Source organism: Amblyomma americanum, chromosome 7, assembly GCF_052857255.1.
Source record: "Amblyomma americanum isolate KBUSLIRL-KWMA chromosome 7, ASM5285725v1, whole genome shotgun sequence".
Lineage (NCBI taxonomy): Eukaryota > Metazoa > Arthropoda > Arachnida > Ixodida > Ixodidae > Amblyomma > Amblyomma americanum.
Genome location: NC_135503.1, coordinates 93,298,717 through 93,319,394, shown reverse-complemented (window position 1 = coordinate 93,319,394; position 20,678 = coordinate 93,298,717). Strand labels below are relative to the sequence as shown.

The 20,678-nt window shown below is 46.9% G+C and overlaps 1 protein-coding gene across 1 annotated transcript; it reads right to left on the bottom strand.

Moving 5' to 3' along the window:
- Positions 1–4,496: 4,496 nt before the first annotated feature.
- LOC144097335 (26S proteasome non-ATPase regulatory subunit 6-like) lies at positions 4,497–20,392 on the bottom strand. Its single transcript, XM_077630077.1, has 8 exons — positions 20,147–20,392; positions 19,121–19,326; positions 16,944–17,089; positions 14,308–14,527; positions 13,164–13,272; positions 9,763–9,931; positions 7,146–7,251; positions 4,497–4,643 (listed from the first exon to the last, which is right to left on the bottom strand). Exons 1-8 carry the CDS (start codon positions 20,286–20,288, stop codon positions 4,575–4,577), a joined length of 1,167 nt encoding a protein of 388 aa, XP_077486203.1. The 5' UTR covers positions 20,289–20,392; the 3' UTR covers positions 4,497–4,574.
- Positions 20,393–20,678: the final 286 nt, after the last annotated feature.

Sequence of the window (20,678 nt, the reverse complement as noted above, 5' to 3'; positions counted from 1 at the left end):
GCTCTATGCTTCTTTTCAGTCCAGGCCACTGCGCTGACCCTCAGCGCAATGGGAGCTAGTGGCGTGATGCTTGAGTTGGCAGTGACTTAGTTTGTTTAAGTGTAAAAAAGGTATATCCGTGCCATTTATTTATTGGGATCGTCAAATTCAGTTAGACACAGTGTAGCCAACCAGCTTATTCCCAAGAAGTAATCGAAAAGGCATGTCTTTTCGAGAACTTCACACACATGTTCCTTCACGCGTGGGTGCGACGTGCACAGAGGCCTGCGGTTACATGTCCAACATTCTTGGACAAAAATTTTAAATATACTGGAAAATTGTAAGGTACTGGTATAGACATATTGAAGGTAGTGGTCCATTCTTCCGATGAGTAGCAAAATATTCCTTTTAAAGCTTTTCCATCGCTCGCATCGAGCAGTTAATGCCATAAAAATATAAACGGGAACGTTTTTTACGACAGCAAAAACGTTAATCGCAAAAGTAATGCAAGCCCGCCGACGGGAGGTCTGCGGATATATTGACTGTTATAGCGGAATCTTGCTATATATGAAAAAATGGTATTCAAACACTTTCCCGTTCAAATATGCATTTGTCCAGAATTGTTGAGTATGAGACGTCAGGAAGAAGCTGGGCTAAACCAGAAGGTTACCATGTGTGGGCATATTGTTTTAAAACTATGTGCGAATTTGGCAATAGTCCTGGATCTCGAAAGAATATTTCTGTGTTAGCCTTGCTGCGTATGTCTCAGAACTCTACGAGAACTGGGCTAAGCTGAGCTTGCTTGCAATCACCAATAATTTCTATACCACCGCGTAGACACCTGGCTGCGCATGCAGGGTGCCTGGATGCCTGATCGCCTCCACTTTCAGGGTAGGGACACCCTTTGTGCCAGCCCGCATCGCCGTTTCCGCTTCGCGGTGGCATGTTGGGACCTACGCCCCCACGCGCAGGTTGTGCGTACTGCGCGCTATGCGTGCGGCGTGGATTCTGTGTGGTTGCATAGCGGCTGCAAAAATGCGACTGAACGGGCAACAGGCACTACGTAATTGCTTCGCTCGTGGCAGTAACGTTCAAGCAGTTGTGTGTTTTATACATTAGGCAGTTGCTGCGGCTGCACGGCGATCGTGAAGTTATGACTGGCTTCTGTGTTCCCCAGTCACTGGGTGCACAGAAAAAAAGACACCGGGTATTCGGTTATTTAGAGTGTCAGAGTATCGGAGTCGCCCAATTCTGTTGGATTATGCTGTAATTGTTGTCCGTACGTATTGACTGTTCACAAGGCCCCAAGTTTCTCGCGCTTGCCATAAGCACGGAGGATGACCTGCCAAATAATAGTACTTTTGCCTAGTTAGCCCCCCCCCCCCCTTTTCAACATACTCCAGGTTCTGTCTTATTACTGCGCGATATCTGTAGAATGCCACGCAGTAATCTCAAATTTTTTTTCCGAACGGTTCACCGGCACAGTGTCTTATTACTGCGCGATATCTGTAGAATGCCACGCAGTAATCTCAAATTTTTTTTCCGAACGGTTCACCGGCACAGTGTTGTGGCGTGCACAGCTGAGGACATGTCTGAAACCAAATGGTCATATTTTCTCAGTTGCTGCCTGTAGTGGCTTGATCCGCACCAAAATCATGCAGACAGTTGAGTTTCCCTCTGGATGGTGCTTAACGGACGTGGATTGATACGATGCGAAGTCATCTTGGTGATTCGTAGTTGCTGAGTAGCCTTGTAGAGCACTTCGTCGAAATGTTAATTATTTTCCTAACAAAACATGAAAAAATAGGGGATCTGAACAACACCGGCAACCTTCCTCGCTTTCTCGGAACCGGCTGCTCCAGTTGCCAAGAGAGACGCTGGCTTACCGCCTCACTCGATAGTCGTCGGGCAAAGCAATAGACCCCTCATAGTTGGAAGACCACGTTTGAAATAAAGCACGCTGAAAGACATGGACGAGTGAACGCAACAAACTCTCATCCCGGCTGCTTTCATCAAGAGAGTAAAAAGAAAGTAACCTCTAGAACTTGCCTGCCCAGAAAAACACGTGGCGAATTTTATTGATGTGGATACGTGACGCCAACGAAAGGTTTCTTTTTACCACAGTAGTGGTTTATTTGAATGCAGTACCGAAAGGAAGGAACATAAACGGCTACTGGGGAAGAAAGGACCTTTTCATTGGTGACGCAGCCACGGATACTGCTTACTGACTTGCTGAAGGTAGCTACACCGCCGTGATACTCCTAGTGGGCTGATGCAAAGAAATAGGGGGAAAGGTGTAAAATTCCTTCATGGCTTAAAGATTAAATGAAATGAACAAAGTGCAGTCACGAGAGCTTCACATTCTCGCCTACTAGCACGAGCGGCTAAACACGGCTGTCTTATTAGGAAACGTCTTTGTCGACAGGTTCTCAAGAAAGCGCTCAGCAAATTTTAATTTGGCCTGGCAGGTTTTAACCCTCACCTTCCTTGGTGCCTTCATTTAAGTTGAAGGCGCCAAATGCCACAGCGCCGACCATATGCTGAACAAGAAACCGCCTGTAGTATTTGTAGGGCTGCGGCATGATTACAGCCTTCCCAGCCCACGTCATTGGCACACGAGCTACACATGTGACTTCTGACAGTGTGGCGCAGAAGGGGCGACATGTACCGAGACGATTGTAATCGCGAGAAGAAAGGCTGCGATGCGTAGCGAGGCGTCTCTAATAGAGAGAAGAAAGGCGGTGGGGGAACACTGGAAACTTACAAAATCAAGGCAAAATGGGCACTTTTGCCTACCGGGCCACGCCCCTTCCACGACATGTTGCTCACAACGGGGAGAAGTCTATTAAAGATGCGTACGTCAGCGGATGTCTTGTTCCGTTCGTGGGTGCTTGAAATGAGCTCGTGTTGTGCGTGTGACACAGCAGTCCGAGATCCAGCTTTGACGGGCTGGTGTGTTCCCAAGTGCCGTGCCAAAACTGCATAACTTTAAACTAGCATCCTCATAATTACTGAAATTAGCTCTCATAGGCGACTTCTCGGACTTAAATACATGGCGTTGGAGGAGCTGTCCGAATAGCAGCCTTTGGTGAATATGCAACTGCAGCTCGAAATAAGTAATCCTGGTTACTGAAAAAATAATCGAAATGTAGAGCATCTGATTCAACAGATTACGCTAGAATATGCTGCCTCCGTTGGGAAGATGTAAAGACTGTTCACGGGGCGCCGAGTTTATAGGTAGATGAGCCGTGAAAGATGATATACTTTTGCGTAACTTATTTCGATTCACTGTTCGAACTATCTCTGGTACCACCCTGTCTTGGCAGAACATCAAATGTTCGGAGTTACGCGCGGCAGCTGCAGCTTTCTCTTCGAAACGGCCCGCCACCGCATCGCGCTCAATGCAGCCGAAAGTGAGAGTGGGACCCAACATACTTCCGTCGAGAACCTGAATGCGGCGCTGGCTCATCGAGGCACCCACCATGTGCTCAAGATTTAACCGCGCCATCTGATGGTTAAGCAGTGTCTGCAAACTCGGATTTAGGGGAAGGACCCCTTGCACAAATATTTGAAGCGCCCTCTAATGCTTAGCTGAGTAAACCGAACGGAGTGACGCTCACTCCGGCTCTGAAATTCCCTGCAAAATGAAACAATTGATGCAGCGCGACCACGGTGGCTCAGTGGTTATGGCGCTCGGCTGCTGACCCGAAAGACGCCGGTGCGGACCAGGCCGCTGCGGTTGCATTTCGATCGACGCGAAATGCTAAAGGCCCGTGTACTGTGCGATATCAGTGCACGGTTAAGAACCCCAGGTGGTCGAAATTTCCGGATCCCTTCACTACAGCGTCCATCATAGCCTCAGTCGGTTTGGGCCGTTAAGCCCCCATAAACCATAAATATTTGGTGCAGATTTCAAATAGGCACGACTTTTTTTGCAAATAAAAAGTACAACAAAAAATCGTGCGCACATGAGACTACCGGTCTTGTACAAGCAATCAAGTGAGGGCATACAAACATATCATCGCAGTTTTTTTCTATTACACATGCTTTTTTGAGTGAAAGCCGATATGCCAGCGTCATTCCGGATTATTATCCCAGAACATGACTCATCGAAGAAATAAGTAGGCCTGTTGTAAAGAAAATTACAGGTTACTGAGGTTGATGATCAGTTTATTGATAACCCTCATGAGGAGCTATGAAGGGGTTACTTAGGTGTGAACACAGCACTCGTGTCCTGTGCTTCCTGTCCTTCGTGTGCGCGTGCGCAAATGCATTCCAGGCATGGGCCTCATTAAGGAAAGTGCAGGAACTACTGTGGGTCAGCTTCGAATCACTCCTCAGATTGATCAGCGCTGCAGTCCGTGAAGCGATTTGTCTATAACACACAACGAGAGCACGGTGAAAAAATGTTTGACGCCGCGCATGTCTGGTGTTACATACTGCATACTGGACGTCGAGGAAAAGGCACGGTAGTGTAGCAGAATGTTTTACTGATGCCACAAGGGGGGGGGGGGGGGGGGTGCGATGAGGCACGCGACAAGACGCTGCACGAACTTGCTGGGGTGCAGTGCGTTGAGGTGGCACGGAAGAGCTGCTCACATGTTGATGACGCGACTCAGCTTCTGTATCCTGTTCAACAGGATATCCCCCTGCCGTATGCAGGACTGGAAGATAAAAAGAAAAACATAACTGGTTTTAATATGCGTTGGTTACGTTGCCGGTTCGCCGCTCTAATTATGCTCAGCGCACATTCCACCGCAAGGAGCGTAAAATCTGAACTTCCATTAATGGCCAAAAAAGTGACGGGTAAGTATAACGCTGTGGGTTTGCTTTTTTTTTGGTGTAATGTGCGCCAAAATTTCATTACAGGAACCCATGTTTTACCGTGATGGCTGTTAAGTGCGATTTATTTATGCGTTGTCGGTGTCGTTGGTGTAACGCACAGGGTGAAATCTGTCACGCCGATCGGTCAGAGCAGCGTGACATCACGCATCACGCCATGACAGCACGCCATACTGACAGGCCAGTATTGCAATCGTTCATTGATCCCAACATGACTGCGTCACTCGTGCCATCTCGAGGAAATCACTACAGCTTATCCTTGACGCTGAGGTGATCATAACGGTGTAAACGCCACAGACGTCCTGCACCCCTATTCAAAGCTACTAAGCTATTCGCACCATTTGAGCTGTCACTGAAATTCGCATTGCCCCGATGGTAAACGTCCGGTCAATATCTTTTCTAATTTTTCTTTCCTCGGCTTCTTGAATGTACAAATGATAATGAACTTTTTGCTTTGTCGTTTCCTCTGTTTCAGTATTTTGAGTAGTTGTGCCTGCCAGACGTGGCGGCAAAATTTCGCATGCAGTATCTATGAAAAAATAAGAGAAGAATAATGGCTGGGGGGGGGGGGGTGCCGTTCCTTTGAAGGCAACAAAACTACATGCCTCATTTTGGTGACTTGCATGCCTCTTTCTACTGCCTGAAAACTATGCACGAATACTCCAACGTGCGGCCTGGATTGACATCAATGCTGCGGGAGTCAGTCTATGTTGCAGAGTGCGTTTGTGACTGTTCACAAAAGCATGGATCACGAAAGCACCCCAGCATGGTCTCGGGATCAGTAGCGAAAAGTTCTCGGCGCTGGTCCAAGCACCGCGCTGGAAAACTCGTGTCAAGTTTGGCGGCGGCGGTACGTAATTCATCCACGTTATCTTGCTCCTAATCACGTAATCGGACATATTTATCGCGGAGGAGTCGAGTGAACATGAATACAAGAGCACAACTCTAAAAACCAGAGAAGAAATGAATGCCTTCACAAGAACTTTGCCCTTCTACTGAATTTTTGTAAACTTCACCTTCAACAGGATTGCGTTACGAAAGCTATGCCGCCGCGGTTAATATCGAGCTAAAGAAGAAAAAAAAAGAAAAAGAAGGGAGCGGTCGCATATATCTGCAGTTGCACAATACACCGTAGCTCTGAAGACGCTGGTCTAATTTTAAAGGAAAGGAGCAGGGTTCGATCTCCAGTGCCGCCGGGTAGCCACCTGTTCTCCCAGGCCTCGTGCTAGGCCACTCTGGGGTGATGCGGGGGTTGGGAGCCTTCTGCCCTCTTTGATACTTGAATCGCAAATTGCCTTGCCCAATTTTTTTAAATAGTATTTTCCTCCAAATATTTTGCACTCTGGCCACTTTCAGATCCTAATTCTTTAATATTTGATTGTTTTAATCCAGCGACAACTCCGTTAGACGCTGGCTCTCTGCGCTTTGTTTGTGGCTTTTTTTTCTTCTTGGGGGGCTATGAACATGGGGCGAACTGCATGGGAAATTAGTCTGTCATTCCACGATGTGTACACCAAAACAATTCGCTCCATCGCGTTCTTTGGCCATGCTGCCCTTTTGCCATTAAAATTCATCATCATCATCTATTACCAAGTGCAACCGCTTATTAACGGCCGTGCTCTGCAGTACAGAGACCAAATTGTATCTATTACTGCTGGCTTCCTACATATATTACGATAAGAATCCGTGGTGACCCGATATCCGAATTTCTATTCATGTTTGGTAGTGTATGTTATCATCGTAGCAAAGCGCTTGTGAGGGAGCTGGACCTGTGGAAATGCGAAACTGGGAAGTTTGGCGACGTCAGTAGTGGAGACAAAGCAGTGGGGATTCCTAATAAACTACATCGCCGATTTGCCGTCTTGCCAGACCGAGCGAAACAGTGAACAGAAAGGAGGAAAATGAAAAGCGATGGGTGAATCTGCGTCTTCAATAGCACCATCCTTTGAGGAGAAAAATTGCCCAAGCTAGACATATATACATTCTACACATTCTAAACATGAATACACCTACGTGGGAATAATAAAAGGAGTAAGCCGTCCTTTATTGCGCTTAATGCACACGCTTTTATAAAAGGACGTGCGCTAGAGTACAGCTTACTCCCCTTTTACACCGTTCTGTTTAGAGTGTAGGCGGTTGCCTCTGGAAAGCTGGGCTGTGAACAAAGAAGGACTTTTAAAAGTATTGTAGACGCATTGGGGAGCCAAATCTTTTGATTGCTACAGGCTGCCCTAACAAAATAGAGAATATACATAAAGCCGAGGAACTGCTTTGGTGCCTTCATTTGAAATGTGTAGGCCTAATAATAGCTGCAAAAAGCTTACCTGGTACTGCAAGTTCTTGGAGTCGGGACGCATCGACTCCACCACTCCGCCCACCTTGTCGATCTTGCAGTGAAGCCGCCCTGCGGCGATGAACCTTGCCAGCTCCCTGGGAATGGGAACCACATGCACCCCTTGAGAGACAGAGAATGCAATGCACAGACCAAACTTCTGAAGAGAAACGCTGATGTTAAAAGGGCCGCCTTGGTTCCTTCTTGGAGGTTTTCTCCATGGAAAACGCCTGCTACGTTGCGCCGTGGTACTTCGTAAACGAAAAGTCCAGATGAGACATTAAAGCCCCTGAGGTCCATGGAACAAGGAAGCCACGCAGGGGCTGCTATTCATAATGCGCCACCTCTGATCATTTGATCAAGGTGGCTTGAGAGAGGGTGCGATCATGAGCGTGGGTGAATGTTGCACCGAGGTGTAGGGTTGTTAGAGACTGAGACACGGTCAAGTCCAGCTTTCTCGCGCGAAAATTTGGGTAACCGGAAAATTGAAAGGCACTATAACAGAAATTTTGAAGGCAATCGGCCATTATTCTGATACGTAGCGAGATCTTTTCAAGTGTTTCCAGTGGTCGCATCGAATTGTTAAGACTGTCGCAGAAAACCAGTGGGGAAAGCTATTGACGACAGTAAAAACGTGAATATAAAAAAAATTCAAGACTGCAGTTGGGTGATTTGGGGATATATTGATTGTTATAATGAAATCTTAAATTGTGCTAGTAGTAGTAGTAGAAGTAGTGGTTTATTTAAAAAAAATTGCACTCATGAATGGTTTTCCGCTCAAAGATGCTTTTGTCCAGAATTGCTGGGTATGTTTACAGGAACCAGCCGCTGTATTTAACACCCAATTTTTATCGGCATGACGCAACCTTCCTGTCTAAGGTGCTCGATTCCGCAGCGCAGTTTTTAAAATCGCTGTACAAAATTTTCATCGAGAATGTTTCGATAAGTGCATGCCCCCGTTTTTATGTATTCCTATGATGGAAATCATGACCAGCGAGCGTGACAAAAATTGTACGTCGGCAAAACTTTTGTACTGAAAACTAATATAAATATCACCCGGCAGACAGTAAGACCTTTTCAGTATTGGGAATCATTCATTTCAGTTGGAAGCGCCCAAGGAAGTTACGGCACAGTGACGTACGCCCTGTCGACGAAGCCTTTAGTCGACCATGGTTACCGCTTCAACCAAAGAAACCACTGTGGTGCCATCTTATGACAAAAGACAAAGGCTCAACATTGGCGATGTGAAGGAAGGGTTACTTTTCATCGACGGGAGAGCTAGAGAGCGTAAACTATAGTAAACAATGACGGCCACTCCTTAAAAAAATTGGCGGTGGTTTAGCTCTGGTTAAACCTGGAGTGACGCGATAGCTACAGCTGGCCGAGTGGAACTTGCTCAGTTGAATTGCAAAGTCAGTATTTTGCCGCTCCGTTTCGCTGGGCGTTTCTTCATCTTCGTCCCACTTGACACGGCGCATGAGCAAAGCTGTGGCAGCTCGGTTTCGCCGGCGCGCCGCGCCGCCGGGCAAGCAGTTGCTCCACACCACGTGGCTGGTCACGTGACCAATCACGTGATCAGCCGCGCCGCCGGCAGCTGCTCCGCACAACGTGACCAACCACGTGACAGCGCAGCGGCGCCGCCATCGCCACGGCGCCGTCAGGCTGAAGGCTCGAAATGCTACCGTAATGTAGCTATCGCTACAAAAGAAAAACATGCGCATTCAAAGCAAATCGGTAATATTTCGCGGGTAGTGGTCACGTGATTGGAGACACACAACGGCAGGGCTTCAGCTCAAGATGGGGCTTCAGTTGGTGTTATGCGAAACTAAAAGTATAAATCCTAATTTTTTGGATATTGGAGCACTCAGTCCTTACAATACGAGACATCGTTTCTCTCCCACCATATTCTTATGGCACGGTTTTGGCAGTTATCAGTCTCTTTGAGACTACTTTTCCCGTTCATGCGGCGTCAGCTTCTTTAGCTCAACATATCAGGCGGGATGGCGCAACGCGCTCATTGGTCAGAATGAAGTGACGTCATGCGTCAAGTCATGACACTGTGCCATGGTGATTGACCAGAACACAATGACATTACTGATTACGTTATGGCAACATGCGCCACGCTGATTGGCCGAATGCCGCACACTGACCAGTGAGAGCACACTGACGAAACTTAAGACGTTAGGAGGCACTGAGCTCACCCGTGGCGCTAATGAGGGTTTGCGACATAAACGCGACAGGCATCCCATACACGGGCCCGGTAACCAACACTCCGAATGCTGTCGATATATGGCACCGCCCCAGTGGTCTCTGAAATTTGTATTGCCGTAGTGGTAAACGAATGGTAAAATTTTTCGTTAGTCGTTAGTTTCCAAGGAAACGGAGAATTATTGCATCGTTGACGGGTATACGGAGCTGACGGCAAGCCTGCTGAAGCAGAAAACCGATTATTTGAGGTATTTCTTTCTTATACTTTCTTTTGCTTGATCCACTGCTAAACTGGGAATAAAATTTCAATAGTATCGTGACTTCGTTTTCCCGGCCTTGAAAAATCTTTCTCAAGCCGCACTGGCCCTGAGGGCGAGGTGACAGTGGTAATGGAGGCTCACTGGTCGATGAAGGACACGGTGACCCCGAAGGTGTCGGCCATGTACTGCAGCGTCAGGCTGCGGTAGGACTGCAGGAGCTGGCTGTAGGCCAGGATGCGCATCTCGCGGACGTAGTAGCGCACGTGCGGAGCCCACAGCCGGTCACGCAGCAGCAGCTGCTCCACATAGGCTGCGACGGTAGGTGGATGCCACGAAGAGTCAGATTCAATCTGGCGTGCGTTTACCAGCTTAATCGGCTAGTCTTCCGGGTCGTATAGCATAACGGCGTTTTTTTTCCATAAACTTTCTTTCAATATCTTCTCCTCTAACGGTTTAAAGTATTACGTGTACAAAATATGTGCGAAGCCATATACGTAACTATATTATACAGTGCTCATTTACAAAGAACTCACTCCAATGGCCACCGTATAACTGTATGACTACATGTATGAAAATGTTTGGGTTTATGGAGGTTTAACGTCCCAAAACGACTCAGGCTATGAGAGACGCCGTAGTGAAGGGCTCCGGAAATTTCGAACACCTGGAGTTCTTTAACGTGCACTGACATCGCACAGCACACGGGCCTCTAGAATTTCGCCTCCATCGAAATTCGACCGCCGCGGCCGGGATCGAACCCGCGTCTTTCGGGCCAGCAGCCGAGCGCCATAACCACTGAGCCACCGCGGCGGCTGTGTATGAAAATGTGTAGGTCGCTTCAAGATAGATAGAGAGCAGGGAAGAGAGAATTAAAGTAGGGTTGGTGTAAAGTTTGTGCTATCGAGATAACTTAAATGTTGCTTTGAAAACTGGTGATCCCTTTTTTCCCTCTCCCCTCAGCATTGCATTCCTGCCTGGAGATTATTCTAAACAGATAATAAATAGGGCAACTAATGTGAAGGTAGGCAAAACGGCAGTGTGTGTGCTCACCAGAAGCGGGATAATTACGAACGGTAGTATCGCATCGTACCGGCAACACTCTAAGGTGCTCAAATTAATTAATAAATAACAAAGTTTGATTGCTGCAGCACGCACTTGTATTGTTAAACGATAATGTTTCGTCTTCAAGGTCGATAACTGTGACAGGATCGGACTGAAGGAAAAAATGTATCGCGTCGGCACCTGGCTTACCGCTTCTTCCCATTTGAAAAACACAAAAGAGAAATCTCTGTCATGAAAACAGATTTTCTATAGTGTTTTTGCCCAAAAACTTGCTGTAACAACAGAAAATTTTTGTAGTAACAAGAGAATTTTCTGTAGTTACTACAAAAAAGTACTACAAATATACATACTGCAGAAAAATATATAAGAAAAAACTACAGTACTACATAATAATACTACAAAACAATAGTAAATACTGTCGCTACGACAAAGCTACAAAATGTGTTATCGTAATTTTGACACAGTTCTGTCGTCTTTTTCGACTGCGTTGCGCTCTTCACTATCCGATGGCCACACCGTAGGCAGCGGATCTCAAGCAGAGCAATACGTCACACCGCAACGTCACTTATGCCCTCACGCGCCATGTCACTCATATTACGTCAAATTTACTAATTTAAGATTTAACTTTAGCGCGGAAGGAGCGCTTGTGTTGCGCGAGTCTTTTTTGCTCAGTAAGAAGTGAAATGCTCGTGTCAGACATGGCGCGAGCAGGTCTGAAGCGGAGAGACTCTCGCTCAAAGTGGCATTGAAGCAGCTTATCTTAATTGTTTTAAACGTCCTGGAACTAGGGCAGTGGACACTTAAATTGGGACAAAGTAAAACAAAAACAAAACAAAACAGGCATAGATCCGCTTAGAATTACTTCGAAAGCAGATGTGCGCGGAACGTCGACCGTAGTAGGAACGTTTACATTGCGAAATAAGTTGCGCCATCGACTGAACAAGTCAAGGCCTTCAATTTAAAAATCAATAATAAAAATAAAAATCAAGGCCTTCAATTTAAAAACAACACCTGTTGTTCTGTCGACCCATGCATACACTGATAACACCAGTAGTCAACATAACCCCGTTCAATGGTGAAAGTGGAATGGGCGCATTTCGCTGATGAGTTTTGAAGGGGTGTCGTGCCGTTGCGTGAGCGTGCACAATTTATATATCAGAGCGGTTAAGCGACAGCCTACCCTACCCCTAACATTTCCTTCATTCCAGTCACTTATTTTATGCCTGTACATTGCAATATTCTTAGCGCCAAATAAAAAGCGTACAGCGATCACAAAAGCACTAAACTATATTTGCCGGGCAGCAAAAATAGGCCGAGTCAATTACGCCTTTTCAAGAGCGTTCCTCGCGTCTTCGAAGTGCAAACCAACTATTCTATATTATTAAGAATCACTCAATCAAGACATCCTTTTTCTGTTCGACTTTCTTCAGGCGCTGTCAGTGTTGTTTTTTCTACGTCTACTTGTGTAACCACTTCATGACAAATGCCTCTGGACGCCAGGGTATCGATTGAAATATATAAAAAAACAAGCGTGACTCCACATTGCCGCTTTTGGCAATGCACGCGTATGAGAAATTATCATTTTAATCATGAATAAGAGCTTCAAACAAGACAATTTGCTGAGTTTGCTAACGCTATAGCGTAGCCGATTGTTAAAATTAAGGAAAGTAGTTGGAAACGAGGAATCGGCATTCTTTACCTAATTACTTAAACACTGGGATTTACCTTGAGAACAGAATGTTCCTCACGTATGCCCTTACACACTGCACACTATTTTTATTCAAGCTTGTCCAGGAATATATGAGACACCTGGGGCTGAAATTTCGAGTGAGAAAAAAGTAATGGGCCAACAAAAAAAAGTCCGAGTTCTCCCGAAATGGCCACGCCGATAAGGCTATCAACACTGTTATCCCTGGCAGTGTTAAGGTGAAGGGGCCTTTTAAAAATAGGCCTAAAAAGAAGTGTTTCTGTGTAGGACCAGGAGAACATCAGTGTGATAAAAGCAGCATGAAGATTACAAGGTTAAGCTTTATCAGCAATTGACGAAACGCCGAAACCTGCTCTTCGTTGAAACCCTGCATGTAAAAGGATTTTGGCAAGAAACTCAAGACCTGACTGCAAATGTTCCGGATATATATTTGCAACAATAAGGCAGCTGCTTCTAGACCAAAAAGATCGAACTTATTTGCTAGCGACCAAAACAATTTATGCCCGGATTTATCTCTTATAATGATTTAGAGGTTCGGAAAAATTATCCCAGGGAATCGTTTCGTAAAATGCGTTAATAGAGACTAACAAAGATAGTCTAATATATTAAGTGCTGAAGAGAGGCCCGATTTGTTTTGTCAAACACTGAGGGATGCGAAATAAGTGCGACAGTTCAGTTCGGTGGATAGGAGGTCTTTTCTTCAGGCAAATGGCGTTTCTCCGCACCAAAGGAAAATATAACTCATGTGTCTGACCGCATAATGAAAAATTCTCACCGAGCTTTCTGAAGAAGATGGCGTAACGGCACTTGTACAGGGAGAGGAGATACTCGTAGATGTCTGGCACTCCATGCAGCACTTGTAGAATCTCAGCTCCCTGGACAACCTGCGTGAAAGAGCATTCGTTGAGCAGAGAAGATGTCATGACTCGAAATGAAAGCATGAACCGAAGGTACCGAAGGGCAGCACCGACCTTTGCTAGAGTGAACTAAAACAGACCGTGTAGCGGGTGGGTCTCCGTTTGTCCTCAGCGGCGTCGCCAGTAGCAGTCCGCGTCAAGTCCAATCGCAGCGCCACCAGAAACGAGTGGATTACCACGGCGTTCGAATGGTCGCATTTTTTCGCCCGCGTAATGCACTGCTGAAATACTGTCTGTACAGCAGAAAACAAAATATTTCGTATTTTTATGCCCCAAGCACGGGACGCAACGCAGGTCACCAGTTCTGTTTGCAGATGTACTCAGGAGTCCATATAAGATGATGAAGATGAATTTTTATGGCGCAAGGGCAGCTTTGGCCAAAGAGCGTTATGGCACAAGGTAGTTTTTCATTTCACAAGGTGGGGTCAAAGACCCATTTCCCAAGCATTTTAAGCTTAAGAACCCGAGCACCAGGCAGGGGAAATCTTGTACCCATTGTATCACCGGTGGGTGCCAGGCGGCACTGGGGATCGAACCCCGCACCTCCCGCATACGAGGCGGATGCTCAAACCACTAGGCTACCGCTGCGGTGCAAGTCCATATAAGAACGCGTTCAAGAGTGGGAGATAGCAGCGCCGCCGCTTAGTTTGTCCCTGGCGGGAACGAGCGCCCAGCCTCTCCAGCGCGCTACACTGCCTGTTCTAGTGCACTGTACGTTTGCGAAGCGCTTGAACTTTTCCAGGACTGCGTACTGCTTAGCACTGAGCAGCGCTTATTATACGAAATAAAGGCAACCAACGGTTATTTAAGTTAAATAAGTGGGTTCCAAGTAAAGGCAACCGTAGAAGGGGCTAGAGAGAGCCAGGAGCGCATATGAGAATCGGAAGCTTGCGCAGATAAGGCTGCAACATCTGGCGAAGGACGGTGTTCTTTGGAGGTCAGTGGGGGTGGTCACTGAGCTGCTCTAAGCGTATTTAGGTTGATGATAATGATGGTGGGTACCTTCTCCCGGAGCTCCACCCGGGACAGGGAGATCATGCTGGCCAGGACAGCGTAGGTGACGAAGCGCTGGTAATCCATCAGCTCGTAACAGGTGAAGGTGGACACGGTGTCCAATAACAATGTGGCAGCCCCCTTGAAGTCTCGCACAGCAATGCTGTACAATGCCTGGTAGACCTTCAGCCGGTTCCTTCGATCCCAGTCACCACGTTCTTCAATGAGGCTGCAAAGAGGCGTCGGGAGAGATGAGAGATGGTGGTAATGTATGTTGTGAGGCTGGCTAGTGTGTACTACAGGAACCATGGAGCGGAATGGAACACACAGCACAATGGGGAAGACACATACAGACGCACGCGGCATGGTTCGTACGTGCGTCTGCGTTGTGTATGTTGCGTTTTTAGCGGCTGCATTATTTTCGGAGTGGCAGTGGCCACTGCCACTCCCAGCCCCAGCTAGGCCCAAGATACTCGTACATACTCGCACATCACATTGACACCGCCTTCAAGGGTACGAAGCGAGAGCGCTCATGGCTCCCTTCAGCGGTTTCTCTTCACACACAGCCACCGTTCTTTCTTCACACTGCCACCTTTGTCCCAACACAGTATCCACATTCTTGCCTTTGAACTAGTCCACCCTGCAGTTTGCGCACACATTGTCGCTTATGTATATACATATATTGACTACTACTCACTGCACTACGTACACAATCACCATAGCCACAAAGGAGCGTTCCGTCTGGATGCATATTCCGCAGTGAAATCTTTATGGCGCATGCGCGATCTCTTAGGACAGCGGCGTACATTAAGATCGCGGTGTTTTTTCTGTGGCCGCCGCATGCAGGCGCACTGTGCCACTTCAAGCAAAGAGGACACCAACATGCACTTCACTACCCGCTTAATTAATATTTCCATAATTACTACTTCTCAAATTACACAGGTACTAATAGCAAACACTCGAAAGATACCACTTTCCGTGTAAGACAACACCACACACTTATTAAACACCGCTTGTGGCTAAACTGTACGAGCTTGTGCGCGGTCATGTTAAGTTTCGAAAAAGCAATACAACTTCAACATGAAAAAAAAAAGCTTGGAATGCTTCTTGTCAGCTAAAAGTGCTGCGTTTTTGTAAATAACCACCTGTCATATATTGCATTTATTCCGACGCCTTTGAAGACAAGAACTAAATAAAAAAAACGCATGCGTGGTGTAAAGACCCAGTGCTCTGGGGTTCGAATCCTGAGTGAAATTTATAGAATTTTTCTTCTCGTAAAACCAAATACTTTGCACAGTGTTTGAGGCATGCGCCGGCGTTTAATTTACATTACAAGCCCTGCTTGCAATTATTTTTATTTCAGATGTTCACCTGTGACGTTGTTTCTTGACACGCGTGGTGTGGGTTTCTGGCCACGACAATGCCGGGTTTTCCACTGAACGGCAGCCTTGCTCCTGCTTTAAAACAGACGCACGTGTGCTGTGCGATGTCATTGAACGTTGAAGAACCTTAGGTAGTAGAAATTTATCCGGAGCCCTCCACTACGTCGCCTCTTTAGCTCCTCTTTCGCTCCCTCCTTTCTTACTTCCTCCACAGAGCGGGTGAGGTATGTAACGAGAAATGAGACTTAAGGCGCCGCCCGACTAACCACGCGCACAACCCGGACACATTTCTTATTGTGTAAATAGTTTGTGTACATTACCTCGCCCCATATCCTCTCTTCCTGTCCCCTCACCTCTAATTTCATTTCTCCATTCTGCCTGCTATTCTTTATTTCCGCTGCTCCAGCTCAGGTGCTTCAGTATCGATGGCAGATGCCGGGGATAGCAAAAATCTTTCCCTTCCTTTCTATTATTATTTTAGTAAAAACCACTTACTACTACTACGCCGCCCGTGTGCTGTGCAATGACAGTGCACGGTAAAGATCCCCAGGTGGTCGAAATTATTCCTGAGCCCTCCACTACGGCACCTCTTTCTTCCTTTATTCTTTAACTCCATCCTTTATCCCTTACCTACGGCGCGGTTCAGGTGTCCACCGATATGTGACACAGGTACTGTATCGATGGCAGATGCCGGAGCTAGCAAAAATGTTTTCCTACCTTTGTACTATTATTTTAATAAATAAACTACTACCACCACGACCACTGCGCCATTTTCTTTCCCCCCCAAAAAACCAACCATACATCTTTTCTTTCCTAAAAAAAATCAATGTATGAACGCTTATACTGAAAAAGACACGAAAAAATGTGTGCACGTTTGGTGTTGAAAATGAAAATGAAAATTTGTTTTGGGGGAAAGGAAAAGGCGCAGTATATGTCTCACATATCCGCGGACACCTGAACTGCGCCATAAGGGAAGGGACAAAGGATGGAGTGAAAGAAGAAAGGAAGAAAGAAGGGGCGTAGTGTAGGGCTCCGGAATAATTTCGACCCTCTGGGGATGTTTAACATGCACTGACAGTGCGCAGCCCACGGGCGCCTTTGCGTTTCGCCTCCATCGAAACGCGGCCGCCGCGGTGATGTTGCAAAAGAAAATTCGTTTAGAGGAAAAGAATAGAGCAGCAATTGCTGATGATGATAGTAACGACTACGCTGAATCCGGGTACCTTAAGAGCTTGCGCTGTAAAAGCCGGACTGCATATATACCTCTTGGCCTTGTCAATGTTTCGGGTGATGAGGTCATGGTCGAGGTAGAAGAGCCCAATGCGGATCACGTGGAACAGCAGGTCCATCTTTTGGCCGAGGGAGAGCGTCTTGTCGTACGTCTTGCGTATCTGCGCCAGCGCCGCCTCCTGGAGAAGCAGAGCGACATAAAAACGCGTCACGAATGCGTCAGTATGAAGTGGGCAGCCTAAAAGAACCGGCGGCGGTTGGTTGGTTGTGAAACTTTATTTCCAGCGGATATAGAGGAGCGACACGAAGTCGCCCCCCGCTGAAACGGCGGCCGCTATCCCTTGGGCAGCGGCGGCGTCTTCAGCCAGCTGGAGGAGCTTGATCTGTATCCCCGGGTCGGGGCTGAGCAATAGAGCCTCCCAATGAGCAGAGTCGGTAATGAAGTGACTCGCGGGTAGGGACTGCGGGCAGTTCCAGATCATATGATTTAGATCGGCTTTCGCATCACAATTTTTGCATTTGTTTGAGTAGAGTCCTTCCGAATAGAAGCTACACAATTGGGGATTCGGTGGCTCAATGGTTAGGGCGGTTGGTATCTGAGCTGGAGTTCCCGGGTTCGAACCCGGCCGCGGTGGCCGCGTTTCGATGGAGGCGAAACGCAAAGGCTCCCGCATGCTGTGCGATATCAGTGATGTTAAAGATCCTCAGATGCTCGAAATTATTCCGGAGCCCTCCACCACAGCATCTACCTACCTTTCTTTTTCTCTCTCTTTCTCTCTCTAGTTCTTTCTTCCTCTCTCTTTCCTTCCTTCCTTCTTTTTTCTGCCTTCCTTTCGTTCTTTCTTTCACTCCCATTTTCCTCTCCTCCTTACGACGTGGTTCGGGTGTCTAGAGATATATGTATCAGACAGTAACTGTATATGTATCAGACAGTATCAGACAGTCCTTTCCTAAGAAAACAATTTACAGTCTTCAAGTGCTACGCCCACAGGAGGCCTGCCTCGCCCTCAGGAGCACATATTATAATTTCCCCAGCTTTTTGACCCAGCTTTTCCCAGCTTCACAACCTATGAACAAGACTTGTGAGCGTGTCTTCTTTATCGAAGGTGTGAATTGACAACTCTAACATCACGGCAAGGAGTGCCTCTAACCGTAAAATACTATCGTCGTAGTGACTACTCAGTGAAAGGGGGTCCTGCTTCTTAGGCAGAGTTTCTTCTCAGGCACACCAGTCGCATTGACTGCATTAAGTGCGGGGAAAATAAAAAAAAACCCGTGTACTCAGGTTTTTGGTGGAAGTTGAACAACATGTGCTCGACCTTAATCTGAAGTCCTTTACTGTGCAGTGGTGAATAGCTCATGTGGTTATGACGCGTAAAGTACATTTAGCTAATAATCGCTTTCAGCATAACAAGTTTTAAGCAACTTAAGTTAAAAATGATTTAATCCAATAAATCAGACCTGTATTAACTTTGAGCTATTCGCTTTAAGCTAAGCTGGATAATGAAATTATGAAAAGGACAAGTTTCAGAAAAGCACTTGCGCAATAATTGATGTCGCAGAAAAAGCGAAAAAACTACACCGAATGACGACGAACAGTGGGTTTGCGTCATCAGCAATTCTCGTGACAGCAATGAGCCCTAGTTGCGACCATGAAAGCAATATTGATTATATGACCTCTCCATCTATCCTCTCTTCCTGTCCCCTCACCTCTTTCATTTCTCCATTCTGCCTGCTATTTTTATTTCCGCTGCCCCTGCGCAGATGCTTCAGTATCGATGGCAGATGCCGGGGCTAGCAATGATATTTTACTTCCTTTTTGTTTATTATTTTAATAAACCACTCACTACTACTTCACAATGTGGACATATGCCGATACGGCAAATCATGCAGGAGAGTGCGAGTTACGATTGCGCAATCTTGGCATGTTGCGTACAAGACTAAAAATTTAAAGAACTTTTCCCACTGAATAAAAATTCGCGTGCAAGGAGAATAAACAAACCGCTAACAAATAATTCAAGGCTTCAATGATTGTCCTGTATTCGGCAGCCTTAAAATTTTTGTAGATGTCATCAGCTTACAGGCCGAAAGAGTGCGCTACCATCTGACCGCGCAAACAGCTCAAGGCAGCGACGTCACAAGTCGCGCGTGCTCCTGCGTTCGTCTAGAGTCATTGGGAGCTACGTTAGCGCACCTGCGAGCGCACCAACCTTGTCTCCGATGCGACTCAGGTACTCTGCCTTGGCCAGGTGAGCTTCACGCACTTCCGTCTCGCTCAAGTTCTTCTCGGCGTCCTCGATCGCCGAGTCCAACCGCACGATCTCGGTCGCGTTGGCCAACTTCATGTTGGCCAGCAGGTCGGCGTCCACGGTCCAGCCGAGCTCGGCGCAGGTCTCTTCGTAAAAGGGTGCCATGTCTACGGAGGTTGGGGTGCCACAGAATAGGGTCAATGACTGCTATTTGGCATACAATCTAAAATTATACAAACTTATGTGGAAGAAGACAAACCGTGATATGGTGTCAGCAAAGCGCACCTGGAAGCGGCTTAATTTGCGCGGATTATTTTACTACAAAAAAAAAGCTGCGTACGCTGGCGTCACCTTCTCGGATCGCGTTAGTAGCGAAGTTCTTATCGCCTTTAAACTAACGCCAAGTGATGCCCGTTTCTGCTTTTGAATGCTTAAAAATAAATCGCCGGAATCAATACGTCAGTTTTGTAGTGTCCGTTGCAGACCGTGTTTATTGCGAGCACCATGTAGTTGGGACACTCATGCACCACTTGTAGTAAAATAAAATGAAAATTGGTTTTCAGGAAAGGAAATGGCGCAGTAACTGTCTCACATATCTAGGTGGACACCTGAACCGCGCCGTAAGGGAAGGGATAAAGGAGGGAGTGAAAGAAGAAATGAGGAAAAAGGTGCCATAATGGAGTGCTTCGGAATAATTTCGAACACCTAGGAATCTTTAACGTGCAGTGACATCGCACAACACACGGGCGCATTTTTCCGTTTCGCCTCCATCGAAACGGAACTCCGGCTTCGTAGCCGAGACGCCCTAGCCATTGAGCGACCGCGGCGGGTAACAATGTACTGGACAAGTTTCTACCAATGCGCCTTTGTTAGACTGCCATGTTATTCACAGAAGTCGGCGCAAAGCTCCTTCTTTGCTGACGTATTTTAACGAAACTACGTGCAAAAAACCAACAAGTCGAACCAGCCTGAGCTAGCCTCGCTTACTGTGCTCCGTGATGGCCGTCATCAGGTCCTGTTTGAGCTTGTCGTTGTGCGGTTCATGGCGGACCAGCACAAACTTCATCTGCGCCAATTCGAGGTCGGGATTCTTCGGCAGGCTCTCCTCTTCAAGATTCTCCAGCGGCATCGCGCAGCTTGCCTTGTGACACACTCGAACTGAGAGAATCTGTACCGCGCTCCGGTTGTTCGTCGTCGACTTCTGATCCCCAGCAGCTGGCACGTGCCATGCTGCTCGTGTCTCGACGGCTCGCGCAGACATCGAGACGGCTTGTTCATTTGAACCGACATTCTTTTTTTAATTGGTTTTTGGGGAAAGGAAATGACGCAGTATCGGTCTCATATATCGGCGGACACCTGAACCGCGCCGTAAGGGAAGGGATAAAGGAGGGCGTGAAAGAAGAAAGGAAGAAAGAGGTGCCGTAGTGGATGGCTCTGGAATAATTTCTACCACCTGGGGATCTTTAACGTGCACTGACATTGCACAGTACACGGGCGCCTTAGCGTTTTTCTTCCATAA